A 21,757-nucleotide genomic window follows, 5' to 3' on the forward strand; every position below is an offset into this window, starting at 1 on the left:
CTCGACCACGAACAAGGTCAGCCAACACCGCAGCACCGTAGAAGGTGACCCGTGCACCAACAAAGCGTTCCATCAGGTAGATCTGGCCCACTGCATTCACCAAGTAGAGGCACTTTACAAGGCAGTAGAGAGTGGTGAGAAAATTTCCACACTCTCGGCTACAGCAACTCTGCAGACCGCGTCGATGCTGGCGATTCCACCAGTGATGTCTTTTACCATGACAGCGTGGAGTTAGCCAACGGCAAGGGGACCAGGTGCAGGTCTGTTTCTTTTTTCCGGCTACCGCCATTTTACTGGGCTTTTCTACAAGTAAATAAGAAACAGCGATTGCCTGTAAAAGGTCGTGTACACAGGTTCTAGGTCAAAAAATTTAGATTTTGACCTTAATAATGTCATCAATAGTACAATATCACCTCTATCGTCCATTGTTCACTTCTGTATTGAAACGAGTCCCTTATGGTGTCGATCTTCCAGGTCTTTCAAAAAAATGTCGGAGGTCAAATTACTTCACTACAACCTGAAGCACCCAAAAATGAGGTTTCTGTTGGAAAGTGATGTACAAACACCTTATTCTCCGTAGTTCACCTCCTTGAGTCTTCAAATTACCCTGTTACGAGTGGAGAGAAGCCACCGAGGTAAAGAACCACTTTAAGGTATAGTAAAGCAACTTTTGCTTATCCTAGGGGGGTTCAAGTTATCCTGAAATCCCCTCCGATCCGGCCTTTATTTTCAACAAGTTGATTCCCTTTAAAAACTAAAAACAGCACTGTTTCATTTCACGCCCCAGCCGTGGAGTAGGGTTAGTTAATAGGGTATTTGTTATTTGAGGATTAATGATAAGTGACAGGGCTACACTTTCTCACTTAAATCCACCTGCAGCCCTCATTTTTGTTACAGCGGTAATTAAGGGTGGGGAAACGGATTCGTGATGCAAGCACCTGTCAATTGTAGGTTGGAATAAGACCAGAATAAGACAATCCCGTGGACGGACATTACTTGATTAACATCACTACTAATCGCATCAGTGTCAAAATCGTCTTCCACTCCCGACTGCACAGAATGCGAGTCTAAACCGGTCGCCGGGAGCCACTCGCAACATTACCACTTGCAGGGATAGTTGTATTTAGATGCTATCTCTCTTCTTAACGATCTGCACAACTTTTCCTTTTCTCCCTACTAGTGAGGATTTAAGAAGGTTGGCAACAAACAATTGTGTGACCTTTCTTCTTAACCTCCGAGGTAAGCAGGGTTAGTAGCGTGGAAGCAAAATCTCTAACTGAGGATGTGACAAAACGCTCCAGCAGGAGGGATATTGGAATGGCACATCACCAAAAGACTTTGTAAAGCGCCTCTATTTCTGTATGCTGCATTCTTCTCCGGACTCACTGACTGAATTGACAGTGACCGAATGCAAACTTCGTCCATTTTACCCTTTTTTGCCAAAATTAATGTAGAAGAATAAAGTAGTGCACTAGTCAAATTCTAGGCTGACTATAATTTCGTATCTGCTGTCAAGTTAATGCGTTGACAGGCGTCCAATTCGGTGTCAAAATTATTCTCAAAAGTAATTTAAAAACTGCCTTTCAGTTAATTACGTCTGCTAAATATTTTTCCATAGGGACAAAATACATGACATTTTATCCAAGGCACAGGCCTTGCTGCACCCTGAAACATTACGTAGATCGAGATCATGATGAGGTAAGCTGAAAGCTGCCTAAGAATCTAAGGAACCACAGTAGAAGGCAAAGGCATTCATCATTATTCCAGCAACGACGAATCAGAAAATAACTAAATGAGGTCCAGAAGATGATGTAATGTCTCAATTGTCAGTTTAACTCTCGGTTTTGGTAACGACCCACTCACTTAGGGGGTACCGCCGTTGCACCCTTGCCGAGAAGCTTGGGCTCCAGGGCATGCCACTAGCCCCCCAACCCTTTCGTACTTCGGCAATGCATATTCAGCCTAAGTGTTCTGTCTTCTTTCTTCTGCATAACATCATTTAAGCTTTAAGCAGTAGTTAAAAAGTGAATTTCTGGAATCCAGTCTGCAAAGAAGCAAAAGTCTGTTAGCTAAAACTAAGGATAGTCATGCCTGCTTTGGAACCGACCTCACTTCTCCCCAATAAAGGAAGTGCGATCTAAGTAAGCATTGTCAGCAAAGCCCCGATCAAGGTACCCACTTTCGAAAAAAATAAAACTAATTTTAATGATGGGAGCAATAACACAGGCTTTATGTTCTCCTGCGCCTTGGTCATTGGTCTCCAAGTTCTTCCTTAAGCTACGGAGCGTTCCCTGGTGGAAAACTTCTTCCTTGCTTGCTTAAAGTACTGGTGATCCAAAAGGAGGGAGAAAATCTTGTTTTCAGTGGATGTTGCAGCATCTTCAAGATCGGGACTTCCTGAATATCGCTCTGAAACGCAAAGAAGGCGCCTCTTCCTCCTAATGTGTGTGACTTTCTCAGTCCGTTGTCAGAAGTGAGCCCCACATGAAACAGAGATTGGTTTCAAACTTTTCAGGGAGATTTTGTCAAGTTTTTAGGCAATCCTTCATCTGACTATTTTCCCAAATTCATTCATACATTAATATATCTCTCATCTCCATACCCCTTGGATGGAATCAGGCACGCCCTTCTCCGTCTCGCCTCGGAGCTGCTCCGCTATAATGCGCAATTCCTGTAACATTTATCACGCATCTACGCATTTATTATGGTCAAAACTACCCTTGCTTTGGAGAGAAATAAGAAAACGAAGTAGAGATGCCTCTTGTTGAGAAAATTGGATTTAACCAGGCAGTTTTCTCGAGTGACATCAAGTGGCCCCTTTGCGGTAATTTGTTCAAGCACATTCCCTCCGAGTTTCCATACTTTTTCTGCCCTTTTCTACACCCAATTTGAGAGAGATTATATATTTTTCAGTCTCGATTGAGTAGCTACAGAAACAACTTCTCTCGTGCAACACTGCGAGGAAAATACATTTTGTTGGTTTGAAAAAGTGCACCCGTTTTTGTCACTCCAAAGACCATTCGTTTTTTGGTTAGCCAAGCTATTTCACTGCACACATGTGGGCTAAATTTTGATTCAGAAGGCAATGAATTCTAGGAAATGAAATAAAAGTAGGTGATACGAAAAAGGCATTCTATCATGACAAAGTAAGTGATAAGTATGTCTTTTTATTAGTGATTTTTGACGCGCCCGTCCAATTCACTCCGCATTCTTAATGCCTCTAGCGAAGGAAGATGTCCGTTCTACTTACACAGTGTTGTGTAAAGCTCTGCGGGATCGTTTGAAGTCCTTCTTTTTCCTCCCCAAAACGGAAATTACGGAAATATACTTCATAACTTTGGAGAAACCAGAGGGGCGCGGAGCAGAACATTATTATGGAAGGGATAAAATGAGACCCTTTAACTACTGGAAGTGTACCACATCGGACCGAGGTCTTCGTCAACTCACCAGAGCTGGTGGAAGTACATCTATCAGTAGAGTGGGAAGGTGGCGACTTGATGAGGTATTCACTAAGTCCCGCCTCCGAATTCCCTCCGTCTAGGGAGGGAGAGAACTGAATGGTGGTGAATTCGGTAAAGTCCCCCTCGTCATGAAGCATCGAGGAAGGCGGGGGCAGGGGTGGGAGTGGAGCCTTTCGAAATTTTTGCAGCACCGGAGCACGCATGGATAGAGACGGTGCTTTTCGACTCTAAAGAAAGCAGAAACACGCGAACCGCTTTCTTATCCACTCTCATCCTCTCATAAAGTGAGGAACGGGTGGTGTACTTTTAGGGTATTAATGAATGCACCAAGATCTCGGCACATCTGCACTCTTAGATCCAACACAAATGGTTGTTTCGATTGTGAAAGAATAGATGAAGAATATCTAAACGCACTATCTGAGTAGCAGCTGAGGTTGAAACGATAGGTTTGCATGCGGGAGGAGCACTTTGCTCCGAGGAAGCGGTGGCGATGGAGGTAGGTTGAATGTAGTCCTTCACCCTCGAGGCCTCATTCGAAGGCGTCTGCATCTCAATTAGCGGAGAAGGATGAAATCGCACTGTTGTGGAGCTACGGCTTTTCTCACAGCTACACCTCTGTCTGCAAACAAAATTTTAATGAAAGGATCATGGCAGCTTTGTGCCTAGAGTCACAGCTTAGTCATGCCCCATGAGATAGGGTCTTGGAATATATTTTCAAGATGCAGCTTCCACACCACCTTGAGGTGATGGAGGCCTGCCTGCACCCTCAATTTGACATACTGACTGACACCTTCTGGACTAGTCTATCTAATGTCCCCTGGCATCTAGGGGACAGGTTAATGTCACTACGTAATGGAAAATCGGTCTGGGATAGCCAAGTAGAGGAGGCATTGCTGAAGGTTGAGGATGGTCCAAGCGAGACAGGAGCTGCATAATTTGTTCTTCTGGATTGTGCATAATAATGCATTGGCCTTTTGTGAGCCCCAATGACTCGGTTTCTATGACAACGGCATCTGTCACTAGCCCCTCAGTGAAGCAACTAAAAGACCTATGTGTCTGAAAGATGTCTCGACACGATGGAGCACAATTTGGAAGTTAAACTGAGGCATTACCTTAAAAAGCGCGGTAATTACCTCCTATTTATCCACAAGCCAAATTGACTTTGACAAAAGGAGGAAGGAGGAGGAGTCTTCCCCAACCAGTAGATAAATGATTAAACTAGTATTAGGCGTAATCTCTCCCTGAAATTGCTTTTTAAAGACTGCCAATCTGCTGCTGGAGAGGCGATCGAGAAAGCGAAAATGATTGAGAGGGTAAGTTAAGTCGGCAGATTGACTCAAGACACAAAAAGCCAAATCTCGCAGGTAGGGTGTATTATCTGTCAGCTTGTACATCGGCAACTTAAGTTTAATGCAGCTCATTGAACACCTACGACCCACTAATCTCATCTTAAGGAATAGTCCAGTCCGGACACCCATAATCAAGCCGACTATAAACATTGGTTAGGGATACTTAAACGGAAGAGATCGTGGTGACATGGTCTCTTGTGAACCTAGGCCTCGTGAAGAACTGCACAATATCCACTCGTGTCTCCAGGAGATTTTAGGCACAGATTACAGGGTAGTGAGAGGCTTAGTCACAACTCCAGTCGTGGCGGTTACCGCCTCACCACAGCAGACAGTCATGCTAACCATCAATCAGGGCGTGGAGGATCTGATTATGAACGCCTGCACTCCATCCGTGGCGAATAATAAGGTGAGCTCGGGCCAGGGGTGAAATCTCTGTTGGAAATACCCTAGCTGGAAACAAAGACACCATTCCATAACTGCTCTGGCATGGTGAGGCTATACAGACAAATCCTTCCAAGAATAGGCTACAAGTTGATTTCCCCGCTTTAAGACTTCTGTTTCCCCGGTGTTAACCCAAAAGTCCTGAACTTTTATGGCTATTTTGTAAACGGGTTTAAAAATGGGCTTTTATCCCTCTTCTAGTGGAACCACTTGTGCGTGATTAATTTAGGTGGACTTTTTCGGGGATAATTAACTAACGGGGTTCTCGAAGCCTCATACACCCTTTCTACCTCAAACGGATGTCCAAGACATGCAAATGTAATCAGTTTAAGTGAAGCGGGACTAAGCAAATGGTCTCTTTTCCTCATTTTCTCAGTGCCAAACACGCCCCTATTTTCCAATCCCCTCGAATTAGGGGATGGTTTTGAGAGCCTCTCTTTAAGACAATCCAATTAGTATCGTCACCTAATGCCTCTTTGGGAGTTTTTTTTTTATTTCCAGGTTTTATTACCTTCGAGTGGTAAAAAATCCATCTCTTCTAGCCAAATTTGGAACCCTCAAGTTTAACAGGGGCAGTAGAAAAGACCTAACCAGAAATTGAATACCTGCACAATTCAAATGTCCTAAATTTGTATTTGGCACAAAACGCCGACCGCGTCACCTGCATACAATCATGGGACTGTACGAAGGTCGCGGCGATCAAAGGGATGGTAACATTTCGTCATCTGAGTAGGACAGAAAAGTTAACGGCCATTAAGGGGTGGGAGAAGTCCCATTACTTTACCAGTATTTGTGAAGGCTGCCTTAACGCTAACTAGGAAGGATCTGGCACATTGGCTAACTGGATTTGAAATTGCTTGATTGAAATTCAGAGAAGGACGAAATTTCCCATGTGGTTGACTTGTCTCGGAGACAACCATTTCTTTAACAGTAGCCATAGGAGGCAGTAAGCCTACTTCAGGCGCAATTCGGAGCACATTCAATTCCTTCCACAGAGTGATTACATGCATAGGTGCTGGAGTCTTCGACTAAACGAGGTATTTTCCATCAAGGAAGTAAAATCACCGTACAATTGCAATTCAGTCAGTCAGGATATCGTTAGGTAAACTCTTATAAGTAGAATGAACACATGTTTGGAAGTAATAACGAGATGACACCAAACTGGCGGCTATGACAACATCGCGGAGGAGAAAATTGCTGGTAACAAATAAAACCTCTATGATCTATTAAACCTCCATGCCACACAATGTAAAATGCTTTCAGCCAATTACTCTTTTTGAGTCAAGGCTCTGAAACAGAAGGTGAGAGGAAGGAGCAACTGGAAGGTACGGCAGTAAGCGTTTTTGTCTCGATAATCGGTTGTAAAGTTTGAGCTCTAGCCATGAAAACAACTTATTTCATTGTCACAATTTCACCACTTTACCGAATAAACTGCTCCTAATTTTCCAAAAGAATCAGTCTTCTCATCAAAAGATTATTCTTTCCCAAAATATAGACTTTTTTCTGTTTATCAAACACTTCTCTTTCGTCCAAAACGCAATCATATTATTTGATTTTAAAATATTAATGTACTTTTGAACTATCACTATAACTTCTCATTACGCTTCTACATTTTTTGGCTCTTTTAATGGAATGCGAATGACCTTTCCTCCAAGAAATCCTAGGGTTTTGAAGCACCACTTTGAATATAAATGAACCAACTACAAGAAAGCCCATTTCTAAGGCATAGAGGCATGTAGAAGGGGATGTATGAGTCGAGGGTAGATTCTCTGCAAATTCACGCCTTTAAATCTGTGCCATGCCGCATTTTGCTTTGCATTTTATTTCCTAAAAACCGAAATCTTAACGAGTTAACAACGCTTAACGCTTTAAGAAGTAGTACTAGCCTTCTTCCTGAGAAACATAAATACAGAACTTCTATTTTACTGTATGCCATTAATTTCCAACGTCTGATGAATCATTCATACATGTTAAGTATATAGAAGTGGCCTGCAGTTTTGCGAAGCCTCAGTGAAAAATGCAATGCTATAGTCTAACAAAAAACGTAAATGCTTTCTGTTTTTGTAGATTGCTTTCTTGGAAAATTATAAATTTACTATTGCTCTTTGTCTGTAAAGGCGAATTATACGGCCAGTCCGGTTTATGAGAAACGACCTAAGGGAGGTGAGAGTTCCTACCTCCATTTGTGAGTTTGTCTGTTCCGCAGAGTGGTGTGAAAAAGTTTATTTTGATCTGAGTGGGAATTGGGAGTACCGTGAGTGCCTCTTCCTCGCCCAAGCACTGTAGGCATCAATAAGGTCAATAGTATATGACCATCACGCTCCCTGAGCGTTTGCAGTACAAGAACATAAAAACTTTAGTAATACATATTCTGAAGGAACATCTCAAAGGTTATCTCTGCTGTTAGAATTCATCATCAAAGATGCAATTTGTGTCATGGATACTCAACATTAGAACATTTGACAAACAAGTAATGATTACCTACTGCTAGGTCAAAAAAAGGAGGAAATTCGAGTCCTTTATATTTACTTTTGCGCTTATTTCTTGGATCCGAGACAACAAATGCGGCCTGAGGGTATTTCGTGACGGGCTGTTGAGTGTACCTTGACCATTACGATTGGCAGGATACAGCATCTGCTACTGGGTTTAGCATTGTCACGGCGTTAGTCCGTTTGTCCATGGAAATTAGGATTCCCAGTTTGACTTAAGTTTTTCTTATACGTATGCGGTTTAGGATAAAACTGACCATTTAATGCTCGCTGTGGTAAGAAAACTGCTCTTAGCCCTTCATTTATAAACGGAGAGCATAAAAATTGACTTCCATGTTTCGATGCCATGGCTGAGATTGCCAGTCCTAAATCCAAGTCATTAATCCTACAAATTCGTAATGAAGAGAAAGGTGGGCAACCCTGAGGCTACCACAACACTGACAACACTAAGCCAGATAAAACAATACATCTTCCTCCCTCTAGAAATTAAATTTAGTCCTCTTCTCAAAACATGTACAATTAGAGAGGCTTCTGCCAACTGATATTCACGCGAAATCCCCAGCAGTGAGATTCTGATTGTTGGGATTAAAAGTAAGAAAAAAGGGGAAATTTGGGGTGAGAGTGGGATCGTACTTGTTTTGACAGGCCCTTCCCCACTCCCATACAACAATTAGGAGTGGAGAAGGGAGCAACTGTTAACACCCTCCTGATCACTTTTTCATCTATCTTTTGTTCCTCAAGTTCGCCCCGATTGACCTTTGGACAAAATCCTGACTCAATCCTCATTAGAAAAGGAAGATACCGTCAGAAATACTATTTTTACCCAGCTTTTTCAGGAGTTTCACAAGAGAAAAATTATTGTAAATCAGTGATTTTTCGAGACATTCATTAGCGAGTCCTTTCCCCGAAGCCTTGAGATTTGCTCCGATATCGGAGACTAGTGTCGAGAGGAGATGTTATTTAGACTCAGCATCTGGTACAGCAAGAACGATGGTGGAAAAAAATGAGAGTAAAAATAAGGAAGTCAAACCCACCGGTACATGCGCTGTCGATGGATACACATTTCCAGATACCTCGCCATGACATGAACCGTTTTCTGCGCCACTTCGGGCACCAAATCGTTGGACTCGGAGGCCAGTTGGAGGACCCGATGAACGGAGAAGCCGGAGTTACGCATGCCTACACGCCAGAGGAAACAGGGAAGGTAGAAGAGGAGAGCCTGGGCGGCAAGCACAATAGGCGCCCATTGGTAGTAGACAAGGTGACTGGAGCGACGGTCAGGGACCAAGGGTAGTCGCTTCCACAGCGCTGCAAAGTACGTATTCGCCACCCAGCAGTAGTTTTCCGCGTACTCCTCCCAGCCTCGAGTGAACTCTTGAGGGATCCAACATTGAATTGGCTTTCCTATAATGAAATAAAAACCTCATCTGGCGTTCTAATGGGAGCCCTTCTAACTCTCCCAAGATTTACCATAGTGGTTTCCTTGCTACTAATCTTCAACTCCTTCTGGCGTCTTCTAAACCGTCTACGATGACATGCTGGCTGACAAACTCCAAAAAAGGACAGTTCTCTTTCAGTGGTTAAGTGCTATACCGAATCCCTGCAAGCGAAAGTTTTTTACGCTGAATGACTAGATTTGTGAATACTCCAAATAGGGAAGCTACACTTCCCCTCCGTCGTTCTTTTCCTGTCTCGTGGATGCTCGGAACATTGCTGCGACTACCTATGCGCAAAGTGGCATAACTAGGGGATACAGTGACAGAGGCATTAGGCTTGAGGCAAAGCAGTTACGTGGCGTGATGACAGTTGCGCCCGGTTACGCCCGGTGGGATATGGACATCTCCAGTGGACCGTGTTACTACCTCCGTGTTCTAGATTTATATCATTCTGACCACTCCACCGCGGGATTTTAGCTTTCACCAACTCTTGTTTGATTTGGTTAAAAATTTACTTTGTAGGTTGCTAGGTGTGTGTTTAATTGTCCCAGAATGCAAGCCCTCTCGGATCTCACCAACCCTCAAAGGAGGAGATGGACACTAGTCTCCACCTCTCCCCCAGAGCCATAGAATCCTGGATAATTTGTAAGCCCTCTATATCGCATAACATAAGAGGCATTTCTCCCATCGACTTTCTCGATCCAAGGATTTCAAATAGGAGGGAGGAAGAGAGAAAAAACGAAAATGTAATCTTCACTCTATTATTCAACACCCGTACTAAGGTGTTTCTAAAAGTCTATTTTAAGATAAATTAAGGTATTAAAAGGAAAAGGGGGAAAGATAAAGCATGATTAACGCATAAAACTCGCCTATTTCAAGTTCCTAGCTTTGTAAGTGTGGTTGGTGATGCTCTCTCCTCTCTCCTCTCATTTTTGCTAGTGAGAACCTACATACTCCCATCGGTTTATGATTTTCCACCACATTGCAGAAGGAGAAAACGCTGCTTAAAAAGAGTAAAATCAAATCCCTTGAAAAAAATAAGCCTCTGCATAAAGAAAAGGAGGCTTCCACTCGAGAAAGAGCGCACAGGTAGCCGTTTTTACCTCGTCCCTGCAATCGCCTCACATTCTTACACGCACAGGGAATGGAGGTGAATAAATCGAGACAGGATATGAGAGGATAAGATAGGGGTGGATAGGATAGAATAGGAGAGGATAGGGATGAATGGGATAGGGCTGAAAGAGAAGGGTTGGGATGGACCAGGACAGGCGTACCAAGCGCTTTTGCAATTAGGTGAGTAGCAGGGGGCCATCACAACTCAACTTAATGGAGAAACACGAAAAGTCCATCGCTTACACCTCGGCTATATCCCCGCACTTCACTTGACATGTCTGTGCCTTCAAACCTTTCCTCTTCATAAGCCCTAATTTGAAGCGACAGATGGGTAGAAAAGAAGTGAGGAATTCATGTCACACATTGACAGGACTGAAGAGCAACATTAAACCAAAACTCTTGTGTGGTCCACTTCCACCGAGCTACAATTCAAATAGCTGGAAAACTTTCGACCTGTGTTTTTGTTTTTAATACTTTTCGACCACTTTTTGTTTGGGCAGTAATCACCGCAATACTTTTGGTTACGTGGGCAACTAGGGCTTCACTACTGTACCTGGCCGGGCGGCTCGGCCCCCGAGTCATGTCAGTAGTCCTCCACCATCTTCTGTAAGTCGGAAATGCATATTCTGCCCAAGTACCATCTATTTTTACGTCTGCAGGGAAGTCTCCGGGCGTTATACTCCTTGACCAAAACTTCGCACAATTTTGGGGCATAATTCTCATGAAAAAACAATAAAGTATTCGAAATGGTATTATAATGGGACCTTTTTTACTGCCCATTCCAGGTCATTAAATACAATTTTCGTTGGATTTTATGCCTCCTCTGTATGACAGGTCTCTTCGCCATTCTGATGGCCTCCTAGCTCTTCCGCAGTACTTTGGGGAAGACTCGGGGAGTCAGACCTCTTTTCACAAATCGAAAATTTTGACGGGATCTTCAATAATTTTCGGATAAATCAGTCACAAATCCAGGCACTCTTGTCACAATTGAAGGTTTTACAATCCAAATCATATTTTAGTTGCCTACTGCAGGAAATATTCATAATTAATTAATTGTTTTAAATGTATTACAAGGGTCACCTACAAATTTCCCAAAATTTGACAATAACATCTCATAATAAGGAAATTCATCGCCCGCTTTCTCTCGTGGTTGCACTGCACTAAAACATACTGTCGTTCCAAGGAGCTGTCCTGTTTGCCAAACTGTAAGAAGGACGCAGGATTCCTTCCCTTCAATTAGTCGTTAAATTGCATCAAAACTGGCATTTCACTACGTCATACCATACTGTCTGAGATAAATGCATATGCGGGTCAAACGCCCCACGCATAGCACAGGCGACTTGTTTGGGGCATACTCAAGTAAAAAAGAGAGCAAAAATGTCTTCAGTGGGCTTTGCTTTTACTTAAAATGTGTAAGCTACTATAAAACTCAGGACAAACGCAATAATTACCTTTTTTCTAGGAAGTGACTGTAAATAGTAAACCAAGCGAACACCGTTTCATGCGTTGCATGTCCCTTTCAGGCCTCATTTTAATTACTTCAGTAGTTTTTTTTGGAAAAGAACTTTCTGCACTTTAAGAACAAAACCTCCAACGAATTACCTAATTTTTCTTTTTAGCCGGAAAAATGAGTCAAATAAGGAAAACAAAGGTCGGTTTGCTTTAAGCTTGTGGAGTTTTGAGCTAACTAATAGGCATCCCAAATTTTTTTTTTAATTTAGTCGTTTATTTCAGAGTGAAAATTTTACTGAAATCAGCCTTCTGTCTAATAAAGTTGTCCAGGCTCCTAATCCTAAGACAAAAGTACCGAGCAAGTCCTTAATTCTGCCTTGCCAAAAATGGGTTTGGCTTATTTCGTACTGTCAGGAAAATTCGTCGTTGTAGCATAGGAGGCTAAAACTTGGGATTGGCAAAGTTAGTTTAAGACACCTTTGTCTGTTCCCCCCTCAGCGAAAAACAAAAAATAGCCCTCGGAGTGTTGACTAATTGAAATCGTCAATGTATGCCTCACTGATACGTGGTGTAGTAGTGAATGGACAAGAAGACGGATAACGAAATAGTTTGGTCGAAATAGTGGTCCAGGCTTCTTTTAATCTACGTCGTTTTTGCTGGAAAATTTCAACTCGCCTGGGTTTTGTTGTGCCTAGGAAGATTTCTAATACTTTATTTACCATCACTTTATTACGTGTCGCCGGGATTACGTCACACAGCGCAGTAGATAAATTTCCATAAAAGGGCATGCTTCAAAACGAGATTATTCATGGACTCACCAAAAGCTCATTGGGGTGGAGATAAACATTTGACATATTTGAAGCGGGACACATTTGAACAGTGTAAAGGAAAACGACGTATTTTGCCGCTTTTAAGATTTCGAAAATGTCTACATTTTGTGCCCAAAGTGAATGAGAAGCTTGTGTAAATTCGTTTACATCTATCTGACAAATTCACCCCATTAGTGGAAGGAATCGCTGCGTCTTGATCCCTGTCTATCGTCCAGTTGATGGACTGCGGGATAAACCGCGACTCTGCGCTAATCTCTGTCATCTCTGCCATCCTACCACTTACTGAAATCGTCTTTATTTATGATCAAATCTGGATCTCAAAGGAAAAGAAGCAAAGTCAAGGATTATGGACATGTTTTTTCCTCTTGATCCCTGTGAAGCTATTTTCTCCGCTTTTGGTCGAGTTCACTCCTCAAATAAAACTTTCCGATTGAAAGGTGAGAAGGCGAGAGAGAGGGAGCGTGAAGGAAGGGGAGATAAATGTAGACCCTTTGATTAATTCTTAGCAAAAAATGATGGCTTTGCTAGGTGTACTGGGTCGTGGCGGGTGTGCTGAGAGAGGGGGCGTCGCCTTAATTACGAGCAGTGAACTGCTGCTGCCTCTCTGCGTCTTGAGATAGCTTGATTAGGAGCTCCAGCGTATGACATAAAGCTGGCAGGCTTAAGTTGCCACCCCAATTTTGTGCTTTGTTCACTAATGCAATGCTTTGCGTGAGCTTCGCTATAAGGTATTTGAACACCGCTATTCATTGCCTCTTCACCTCTCCTTCAAAAAACTAAGTTGAAGTGTTAATCCGAAGCGTCTTAAGTTATAACATATTGCCTCCGTCCTTCAAGGTGAATAGACTTTTGAGCAATTTTTGGTTGCCATTTCAACTGCCGCTCAAGGAAGGGAATCATGTTTATCTTCAGACAACGGGTTAATCACTTCTCTTTTGCTGCCTTAAATTCAACCATTTTATCTGAAACGCACAATTTGGTGCAGTTGGCTTTCGGAAATAGACAAATATCACTTGTTACATAGGAGTAATAGGATAAAACTATGGCGTCAAATATACGTGACGCTCGTTGAAAGTGTTAATTTGCGGATTTACGTGTCACTGATTTACACAGCATTAATAACTTAAAGGAAAAGGAAAAAAAACTGCTTAAAATTCTACGTTAAAAGTGGAAAAAGGGAATAGGGTGGGCCCAAGATACATCATTATACTTGGAACCAACAGGGGATAATCGTGTTCAGTCATAACCTCCACCACCTTTCACAATCCGGTATTGTGCTTTAATGCTGCTTCAGAAAATGTCAAAAGTAGTAGAATTTGGAAATATTATATTAAAGATGCCGGAAGAGGTACAGACTGCAAGTTTTCTCACAAACGATGCTCCTCATAGTGAGGAAAACAGAGCTTCACCCTCCCTCCACACCACGTAAATCGTCAATTTGAGCTCTAAAAAGTACTCATTATAAAGAAAAAAATTTCCCTTTCATTTCACTAATTTGCAAATTCAAACCACGCAGTCTATTCCTAGGGTGGCTGGGTTAGTCTGACCTAACCAGAGGGACTCTGTGGAGACATAATCTACCGCGTGATTTATTATCTCTGCTAGGGCACTTATTATCCCCACTTTTTTCATTCTGCTCTGGTCATTAGGAAAAGGGGAAAAAGCCTCGTTTTCAAACTTTAGAAGGGCAAATTAGGTGATTATTCTTCGTCAAAATTTTGGTTTAAATTGATGATTTAGTTCGACTGTTGGCCGGCTTAAGCTAACCGCTATAACAGGAAAAAAACTTGGTTAAATGCTGAAGCCTGGAAAAGAAGTCTGAAAAAATGTCTACTATGGACAAAACCTTGATCAGGAGCTCCCGATTTGGCGGTAAGTCAGCGAGATGTGAGCGAGGTGAAAAGAAATAAAGCTGATGTGGAGGGGGAGGAGAGGACACTAAGTGGATGGAGACGGTCTTCACAGCAATTTCACACCACAAGCACTGGCATTGGGATGAAAAGACTAGCGAGAACAACTTTCATGCATAATTAAGTCCCTGGCAGCGGGCATGGAACAAATAAATATTCTCTTTCCCCTTACTCTCCTCCCCTCCCAGTGTTTGTGAACCTCCAGTCCGCCGGTCAGTTAGAAGAAACAGATTTCAGCTATGCCATTCTCAGAAAGCGGAAAGAAACGATGTAGGATTTAGTCGCGAAACACGACATCGGGCACGTGCTTTCCGTCTACCAATGAGTCGTCCGCTAAGTGAAGGAAGTGAAATTCTTGCGGGGCAGAAACCTCTCCTCTAATAATGCCTAATGCATTCTGTCAAAGACATGACACATGCCTTTTCCCTCTCCTTCTCTCCCTCGCTCTACATCTTGTCGAACTCAAAGGATGAGAAATCTGCCTCATAAGCAAGCACATAAATAGGGAATTTTTAGGGTGAGCATTCCCTTGCCCTACAAGGTTCACGACAAAAAGGTAGGTAGTGGAGAACCGAGAAGAGGCATTACCTTTCCCTAAGAATGCCCGCCAATGAATGTGGCTTCATTTAAGCTTTAGCTTAAGGTCGGTTATCCCTCCTGTCGGACCTGTTTTAGGGGTTAAAACTAATAGTCACAATAGAGTTCATCACTCCCAAACAACCCAAAGCTAGCCCTAATGATTGTAACAGGTTTGATTAATTGGTGTCATGCAGACCCAGCCCCAAAGCGGGATGCCACCAAAGGCCACAGTCATAAAGAAAGGTGGCATTTATGACTGGGTTGAACCGAGGCATGAATAGACTGTCATAAAAGGGTGCCTAGATGGGGGGAAATGCGGGAAGGCTTGCACTGCTGCGGACCTCATCAGTGAATTTCAAAATAGGGCGAACCCAACACCCATCACTACCCCTCATCTGGCATTCTGTTACAAGCAGAGGGGAAGGGGAAAGAGCTGTACGCCAAAGCGTATTGCCACTACCGCCGACTGATTCACGCGTCGGTTGAGGTTAGGTATTTCCTCCCACCGTAGCTGCTATTCACTGACTTGTTCTAAAAGTACACCAACTAATGATCTCTTCCGGTTAGTAAGTTTAAGGACTGAGTTTTTGTAGGATCATCTGTGACTGACTCAGCATGTAGGCGAATCAAGAAGACGATGAGGTAGAAGACAGTTATGAAGGGAGAATGGTTGGGGTACTACCAAATTTCACTGATGCCAGAAAATTGGGAGCGATTGTGGTGCCGAGCCTCAAAATCGGAGGTTTTAGACTTCTTTTTGGGGATCTTAAACTCTCTCAAGGCGAGCAGCCATTAATCCTTAACCCCGTCACAAATAGCAATGTAAATTAGCCTGGCTTTAAGACGAATGCCACTTTTCTCCCCATTTTAAGTCGTCTTAATCCACTCTGACCATTGGGAGACCAAAAATTCTGATGTGACCAAAGTGCCTGAGAGGTTACTAAAATGGCGTGTGAATGCTCACTCAAGCGAAGATGCCACCATGCCTGAGTGAGCTGCCAAGCTTGTCACAGTCACTAATACTAGCAAGTGGAATCGCATGCTCCAGTTTGACCTCAACACATTCAGGTACTTAGGGTGACCACTGTGGGAGAGATCTTGACCGTTACCTCCTGACTTAACGCACTTGCAGGTCCGACAAAGGAGCTATGCAATTGAAAGGAGAACATCAGTTGAATCGTGGTTTAAGAGGTGATGGCAACCTTTGTCTAAATAAACAGTAAGGCTGAATGGGAAGATCAAAATGCTCATGATTCTGCTGAGACTGTGGTCTGTTTAAAAAGGATCACTCATCATTCAAAAGCGCGGACACATGACAACCTGACGTGCAAATTGGCTTCTACGCGGGAGACACCTATCTAGATAACTAGGAAATGTTAGAGAGAGGAATTTCCAGCTACGCTATTACTTTGACAGCCACAGGCAGCAGCCTAGAGGATCTGCTGAAGCCTAAAGGAGAGGTTCAAGAGAAATTGCGCTATTCTGGTGCAAGCTACTTAATTGAGGCAATTACTTCCAGGCTCGAGGGATTTCAGCAATAACTCAACCAATATGAGAGATAAACTGGGAAAAGAAGACATACCAACATACTGTCGAATACCAATAAGTCCGATGAAAAGAAAGAGTAGGACGCTGGTATACTGGTAGTTAAGTCGATCGGCAAAGTCATCGTCATACCTCTGACGTGTGGAACCGATGCGACCGAGTTTGGAGAGCTTCCAAATGAACGCCGCATCCATAACTGCGACTTCCGTAAACTACAGACTCTTCTAGCTCGCCTCACTGTACATTTCACTTAGTTTGCACAGTCTGCTAAAAAGAATCATTAAAAGAGGCAACTTTTAGAGCTCTAAAATAACTGCGTCCCGATTTTTCCATCCAACCAAAATTTGGGACAATGGACAATGACAGCTAACATAGTAATTCATCTGACAAAGGAATCCCAAAAGCATGAAATGAGGTCTCCGTCTTTGCAAGGTTAGTTAACTGCATTGGTTTGGACCATTTCCCTCTTTTTCAGAACGATGAAACTCCTCCCTCATTTATATTAGATTGTGTTGCAAAAAATCACTTTTCTCCTTTTATTCTTGATGGTGCATTTGCCACAGATAAAGGAAGATACACAGGAGTTTTTTCGGAGCGGGGCAGAGGCGGATGAGGAGGAATAGGAGGTACGCGCATTAAAAGTAAAACCTTTTAGCTTTCAAGAAGCAGTTTTGAAACTGCCTCACATAATGAGGAAGTCTTTCCTGAAAATGCCTAACTCAGTCTGCATTGCCACCGAGGCAAAACGGAAGACTTTTCACTGTAAAGGCTTAAAAAACGTCCGCCTTGCTCTCAATTCTACCCATCATAAGGGCGACCACTTGGTTTTTTTAATCAGACCTTATTTGGCCCTAAAGAATGCAAAATCCTATCGGAACCCCCTAACCACCTGCCCACTCGCAAAACAGGTCTCGAAAGTGGCTGACTCAACCGCGTAGACAGCACGGACAAAGTACTATGCAAGGATGTGGCTGCTTTATGGGCAAAGTGAGTGATTTAATCCCTCTAAAATAAGCCTTGTGGGGAGTTGGAGATGAGATCCTGGTGATAAGGCCAGTGACAGTTTTAGTATTGCCCTACTCAGCACCGCGTGAACTGTTTAGCCCCATCGGTTTAAGGATTTAAAAATACAGTGGCGAAATGGTTGTGCAAAAGACTATCTATTCATCCCCTCACCTCCATAGCCTCATGCAGGACCCTAACGCCACTCCTAAAAGGGATTGTTTGGCCTCAGAAATGTCGCGACGAATCCTCGTTACCGTCTTGACGGCAATGACAGCTCTGGAACAGTCCATCTCTTCCACGAAGCAGCAATGATTGCAGTGACACTTTTCAACTGCAAAGCTTCCCCCCGCTGAAGGGAAAGGAGGGAATATACCTGGTCACTTCAATATAAAGTGGGCGCAATTATGCAAGCGCGCTCTTTAGCCCGGTAACGCGTAGTCTTAGTTATTTATTACGGTACTACCAAAATAGGTTCTTTGCGTTTCAGGCTACTAGCTGAGTGCTGCTCGTAAAGACAAATGAAATGAGGATTGGTTGCTTTATCTCGGAAGCTCTTTAGCCGCTGCCTGACATTTCAGACCTCCTCTCAGCAGCACATTTGTAGACATTATCTGGCCCAAATTTTCCCCTTCTTTCCATCAGAGGACCTAAAATATCCTTAATTCTTCTCGACTGAGGAATAAAATTCTTCGAGCACCTTCAATCATTCATGGTGATTTTATGAATGTTCTGTTTCCCACTTCCACCTTTGGTCGGCTTTTCCTTTTAAAAGTGAAAAGGGGGAGCTCTCACTTTTTTACGTGCAGTGTTCCGTCTTGACAGCGGGTCTTTGTGATTACTAAAGTATGGTACACATTGTACCAACCAGGAATAATCCCCCAAATGTTTTATCCTCCACCAAGCATACGAGAAAGAATAATTTCTTTCCTTTTTGTATTACCCTACTTTTAGCTGTTGAGGGTTAAATGTTCCCTTTTTATCTAAAAGAATATTAACCCCATTTTGAGCGGCCGCTGCATAATGCGGTTCTACTACCGAAATGATAGGGGAGATTTGTAGCCACCTGTTTTAATTAATCACCACGGCTACCTGGGTTCCAACGCGGAGATAGAGGAGGCATTCACGGTAATAAAAACCCGGTCAGGCTAAGAGAATGAAATCCACAAAGGCACACGTGCATAAAAAGGGAATTTTTTTGACTGAATAACCATAAGTGCAGTCGCCTGCACTCACTCCTCATTTGCCAGTAGATGAATCACCAACTTTGTCAGAGTCTACTTAGGCTATCCTTCTTTAAATTTAAAGAAATCAAACCAAAACAGGGAGAAAATGAAATTAGTGTGGTTTAAAGAGGTCCTTTAATTGGACATTAAAGCTTTGGCGCCAGTCATAAAAAGTGACCAAAAAAGCGAAGCGATAAATGCTAACTCACATGAGTTCGATGAGGTACGACTCCATGATTCAGTGAGGTTTCGCACTGTTGCGCTTCAAACAACATGGAAGTGGGGAGGAAACCACGCATACTTAAATAAGCAGAAGTACCGCCCTCCCATTGGCTGCCTAGAGGGGCATGCTGGTGCGCACGTGTGCACGCGTCTTCCCTGGTGCTATAGTGACAGGGTGGTTAGGACTTGGCCAGTGGAGAAAGGCTGCGCAATGATTTCAACCCAATAGTCCCATGCCTCCTAGCGGATGGAGTCAAGGCAGATAATGAAATCTTAATTGCAAATGTGACCCTATTTTCGGTGGGTGAGTTATATCTGGCCACACCGTCCTGGTTTTTAACAATTCAATCACCGAATTAAAAGACCAGCTAGTTGGGATGTCATTTTACGCCATATTTCAATCTTCCTAAGCGATTTGGACTCTATCCTCCTGATCACTGGCTGCTGAATCACGAGTAGCCGACTTGATCGCGTAGATAGACCATATCATTGAGGTAGGTCTACCTGGAGGCCAGTGTGATCAAATCAACCGAGTTCCACCTTATGTATATCACCTGCACCAGCAAACAAATGTTTTTACTAGCTCCTTGGGCCTAATTTGCCGGCAGTAAGGCTCCTAATGATGTTGACATTTGACAACAATACTTTTGCCGTAAGTGAGGTGGTGATTTATGCCAATTGAATAATTTTACTTTCCAGAAGGAGTCTCATGGCATCTTTTTTACCACTGGGGGGCTTCAGTCAAACTTGGCAGATTTTGCTTTCTGTGCATATCAAAATTCAGCGCAGAAAACCGGCATTTTGCCGCCGCCTACTAGCACACGCGCACATAAACTCGTATTTTTCGAAGTACAGGTCACTTTGAGGTCATGCTAATTCACCCAACTGTTGACGCAGTGTAGGCACCACATTCCCGGGGTATTATTTACTCTCAAAGCCACACACGACCTCGGAACTAGCTCAGCACTAGGGGAAGCGGGTCAGCTCGTGGCATTAGCCTCCACCACCGAAGGCACCATCAAGGAGGATAATTTGGTGCGTTCTACGACAACAACTGGGTTAATATTCTCCATGAGATAAAAAGGTAGATCGTGTCGAGGCTTTCCATCATCACGGGAAGGCCTTCGAAGCTAGTCTCCTTTGGTAAACCAACCCCTAACCTTTACAGTCTACTTCTTTCCACTTCATTATTCTAGTTACGCCACGTTTGGAATGCGAAAAAAAGACAAGAATGAGGGGCGAAAACGCTTCGGTTAAGTTGACACGACTTTGCGCTCAGCCATAAACCGTAGGTGAAGCGCGCGCGCGCCTACAGTGTACATGCTTCTCTGTATCCGTGCGTGAGCTTTTGTTCAACTGCGTTTGCGGGCCTTAAGAGGTCAGACCATCATGGCTGCCTTAAACTTCAGTTACTAATGCCCCATAAAATACATAGGGGGATAAGCATTGGCATCACACGCAACAGTATGAGACCAAAACAGCGCCAGGGAAGCAGCAGCACAACAGGGTCTGGTCTGGCTCAGGGTTGCTCAGAAATACAGTAGCAGAATCCCTTGCGTACAACTGATGATAGTAGTAGGAGAGAGAGAGCCAGGATATTTACCATGAAGACCTCTGTTGGCGTGATAATAATAATAATAATGGGTAGAGACGAACGAGACTGAGGAAGAAGTAGCAGTAGCAGCAGAAGCAGTAGTGGAAGCAGCAAAATTCACAAACTTCTTCTCCACTCTCACTCTCTTTTACCGAGAGGGACAGTCACTTTTGTGGGAGGGAATTACGAGGGCAGATAGCATCGTGTGCCCAGCCGTAGGAAACTTCATCAGTTCCTGAGTGCAGAAAGGCTTTATAGTCCCAACTCACCTGTAGCAAATGGATTCTTGTGCGATGAGGTTACTTGATAGAGGCAGCATTGGTTATTGCACACATATCCCTTCTCTCCATCTTCTCCAGTGGAAGCCATGGCACTTTCCTTTCGTGAAGGCTGGCTTTTCCACATAAGAAAAGGTTGCGATAACCTCAAGGTTACGCCAAAAGGCATATCCGGTTTCACCTAGAGCTTCCTATGAAGACTTTCCATTTCGGTAATTTTCACGGTTTTTCCCCACCTCCAACAGCAATAAGTAAAGAATCTACAGCAAAAATTTTCTCCTCAAATTTAGCTAAAATAGTTTTGGTTTTTTGGGTGCTTAAGGCTTCGCCTTTGTACTCCAGCTTGGCTGCCTGGCTTCCAAGCCATGGCAGTTGCCCCTCTGGCCTTCCATACGTCAGCGATACACATTCTGCCTCAGTACTGTCTTTTTAGGAATCTAGGAAAAAATCGGGAAGCTAAATTGGTAGCAGTGAGAAGCAAATCCTATCCTAAAGGCCATATACCCGGATTTGAATTGGTGGGTAAAAAAAACCCAACTTGAAGGAAGATGGGCATGTGCTGCAGTTGTGAGAATCCTTGATGATCCTTAAAAGAAGGGGTGAAGATGACATTCACCTTCCGCAACCGCCCTAGTCCCGTGTTCTACAGGAGTGCTATTAACAACTGAAGCGACACTAGCCTTTAATCATCTGAAGAAGTTTGCCACAGAGCTGGCCATGGTGCTTGGGTGAAGATGTGAGTGAAGTAAACACGCGATACCTCCTCTATCTCTCGAATTGCTGGGTAGAACACAGATGGATATAGCTAGGGAGGCCTAAAATGATAATAA

The 21,757-nt window shown here is 43.4% G+C and overlaps 2 protein-coding genes across 2 annotated transcripts in view; both read right to left on the reverse strand. All coding sequences in view use genetic code 11, as the record gives it.

Moving 5' to 3' along the window:
- The window catches only part of EGR_03916 (Innexin unc-9), a gene marked incomplete at both ends in the record, with an annotated part of 654 nt that extends 365 nt beyond the window's left edge, over positions 1–289 (reverse strand). Inside the window, one exon of the mRNA XM_024493165.1 lies at positions 1–289. Coding sequence (XP_024352437.1) covers positions 1–289 — 289 coding nt within the window.
- Positions 290–2,272: 1,983 nt separating this feature from the next.
- On the reverse strand, positions 2,273–16,799 carry EGR_03917 (Innexin unc-7; the record flags this gene model as incomplete). Its single annotated transcript, XM_024493166.1, has 5 exons — positions 2,273–2,409; positions 3,448–3,688; positions 3,876–4,080; positions 8,775–9,144; positions 16,643–16,799. The coding sequence occupies 5 exons, from the start codon at positions 16,797–16,799 to the stop codon at positions 2,273–2,275; spliced, it is 1,110 nt and encodes a 369-aa protein (XP_024352438.1).
- Between the last annotated feature and the right edge of the window lie 4,958 nt (positions 16,800–21,757).

Source organism: Echinococcus granulosus (genome assembly GCF_000524195.1).
Source record: "Echinococcus granulosus chromosome Unknown EG_S00022, whole genome shotgun sequence".
Taxonomy (NCBI): domain Eukaryota; kingdom Metazoa; phylum Platyhelminthes; class Cestoda; order Cyclophyllidea; family Taeniidae; genus Echinococcus; species Echinococcus granulosus.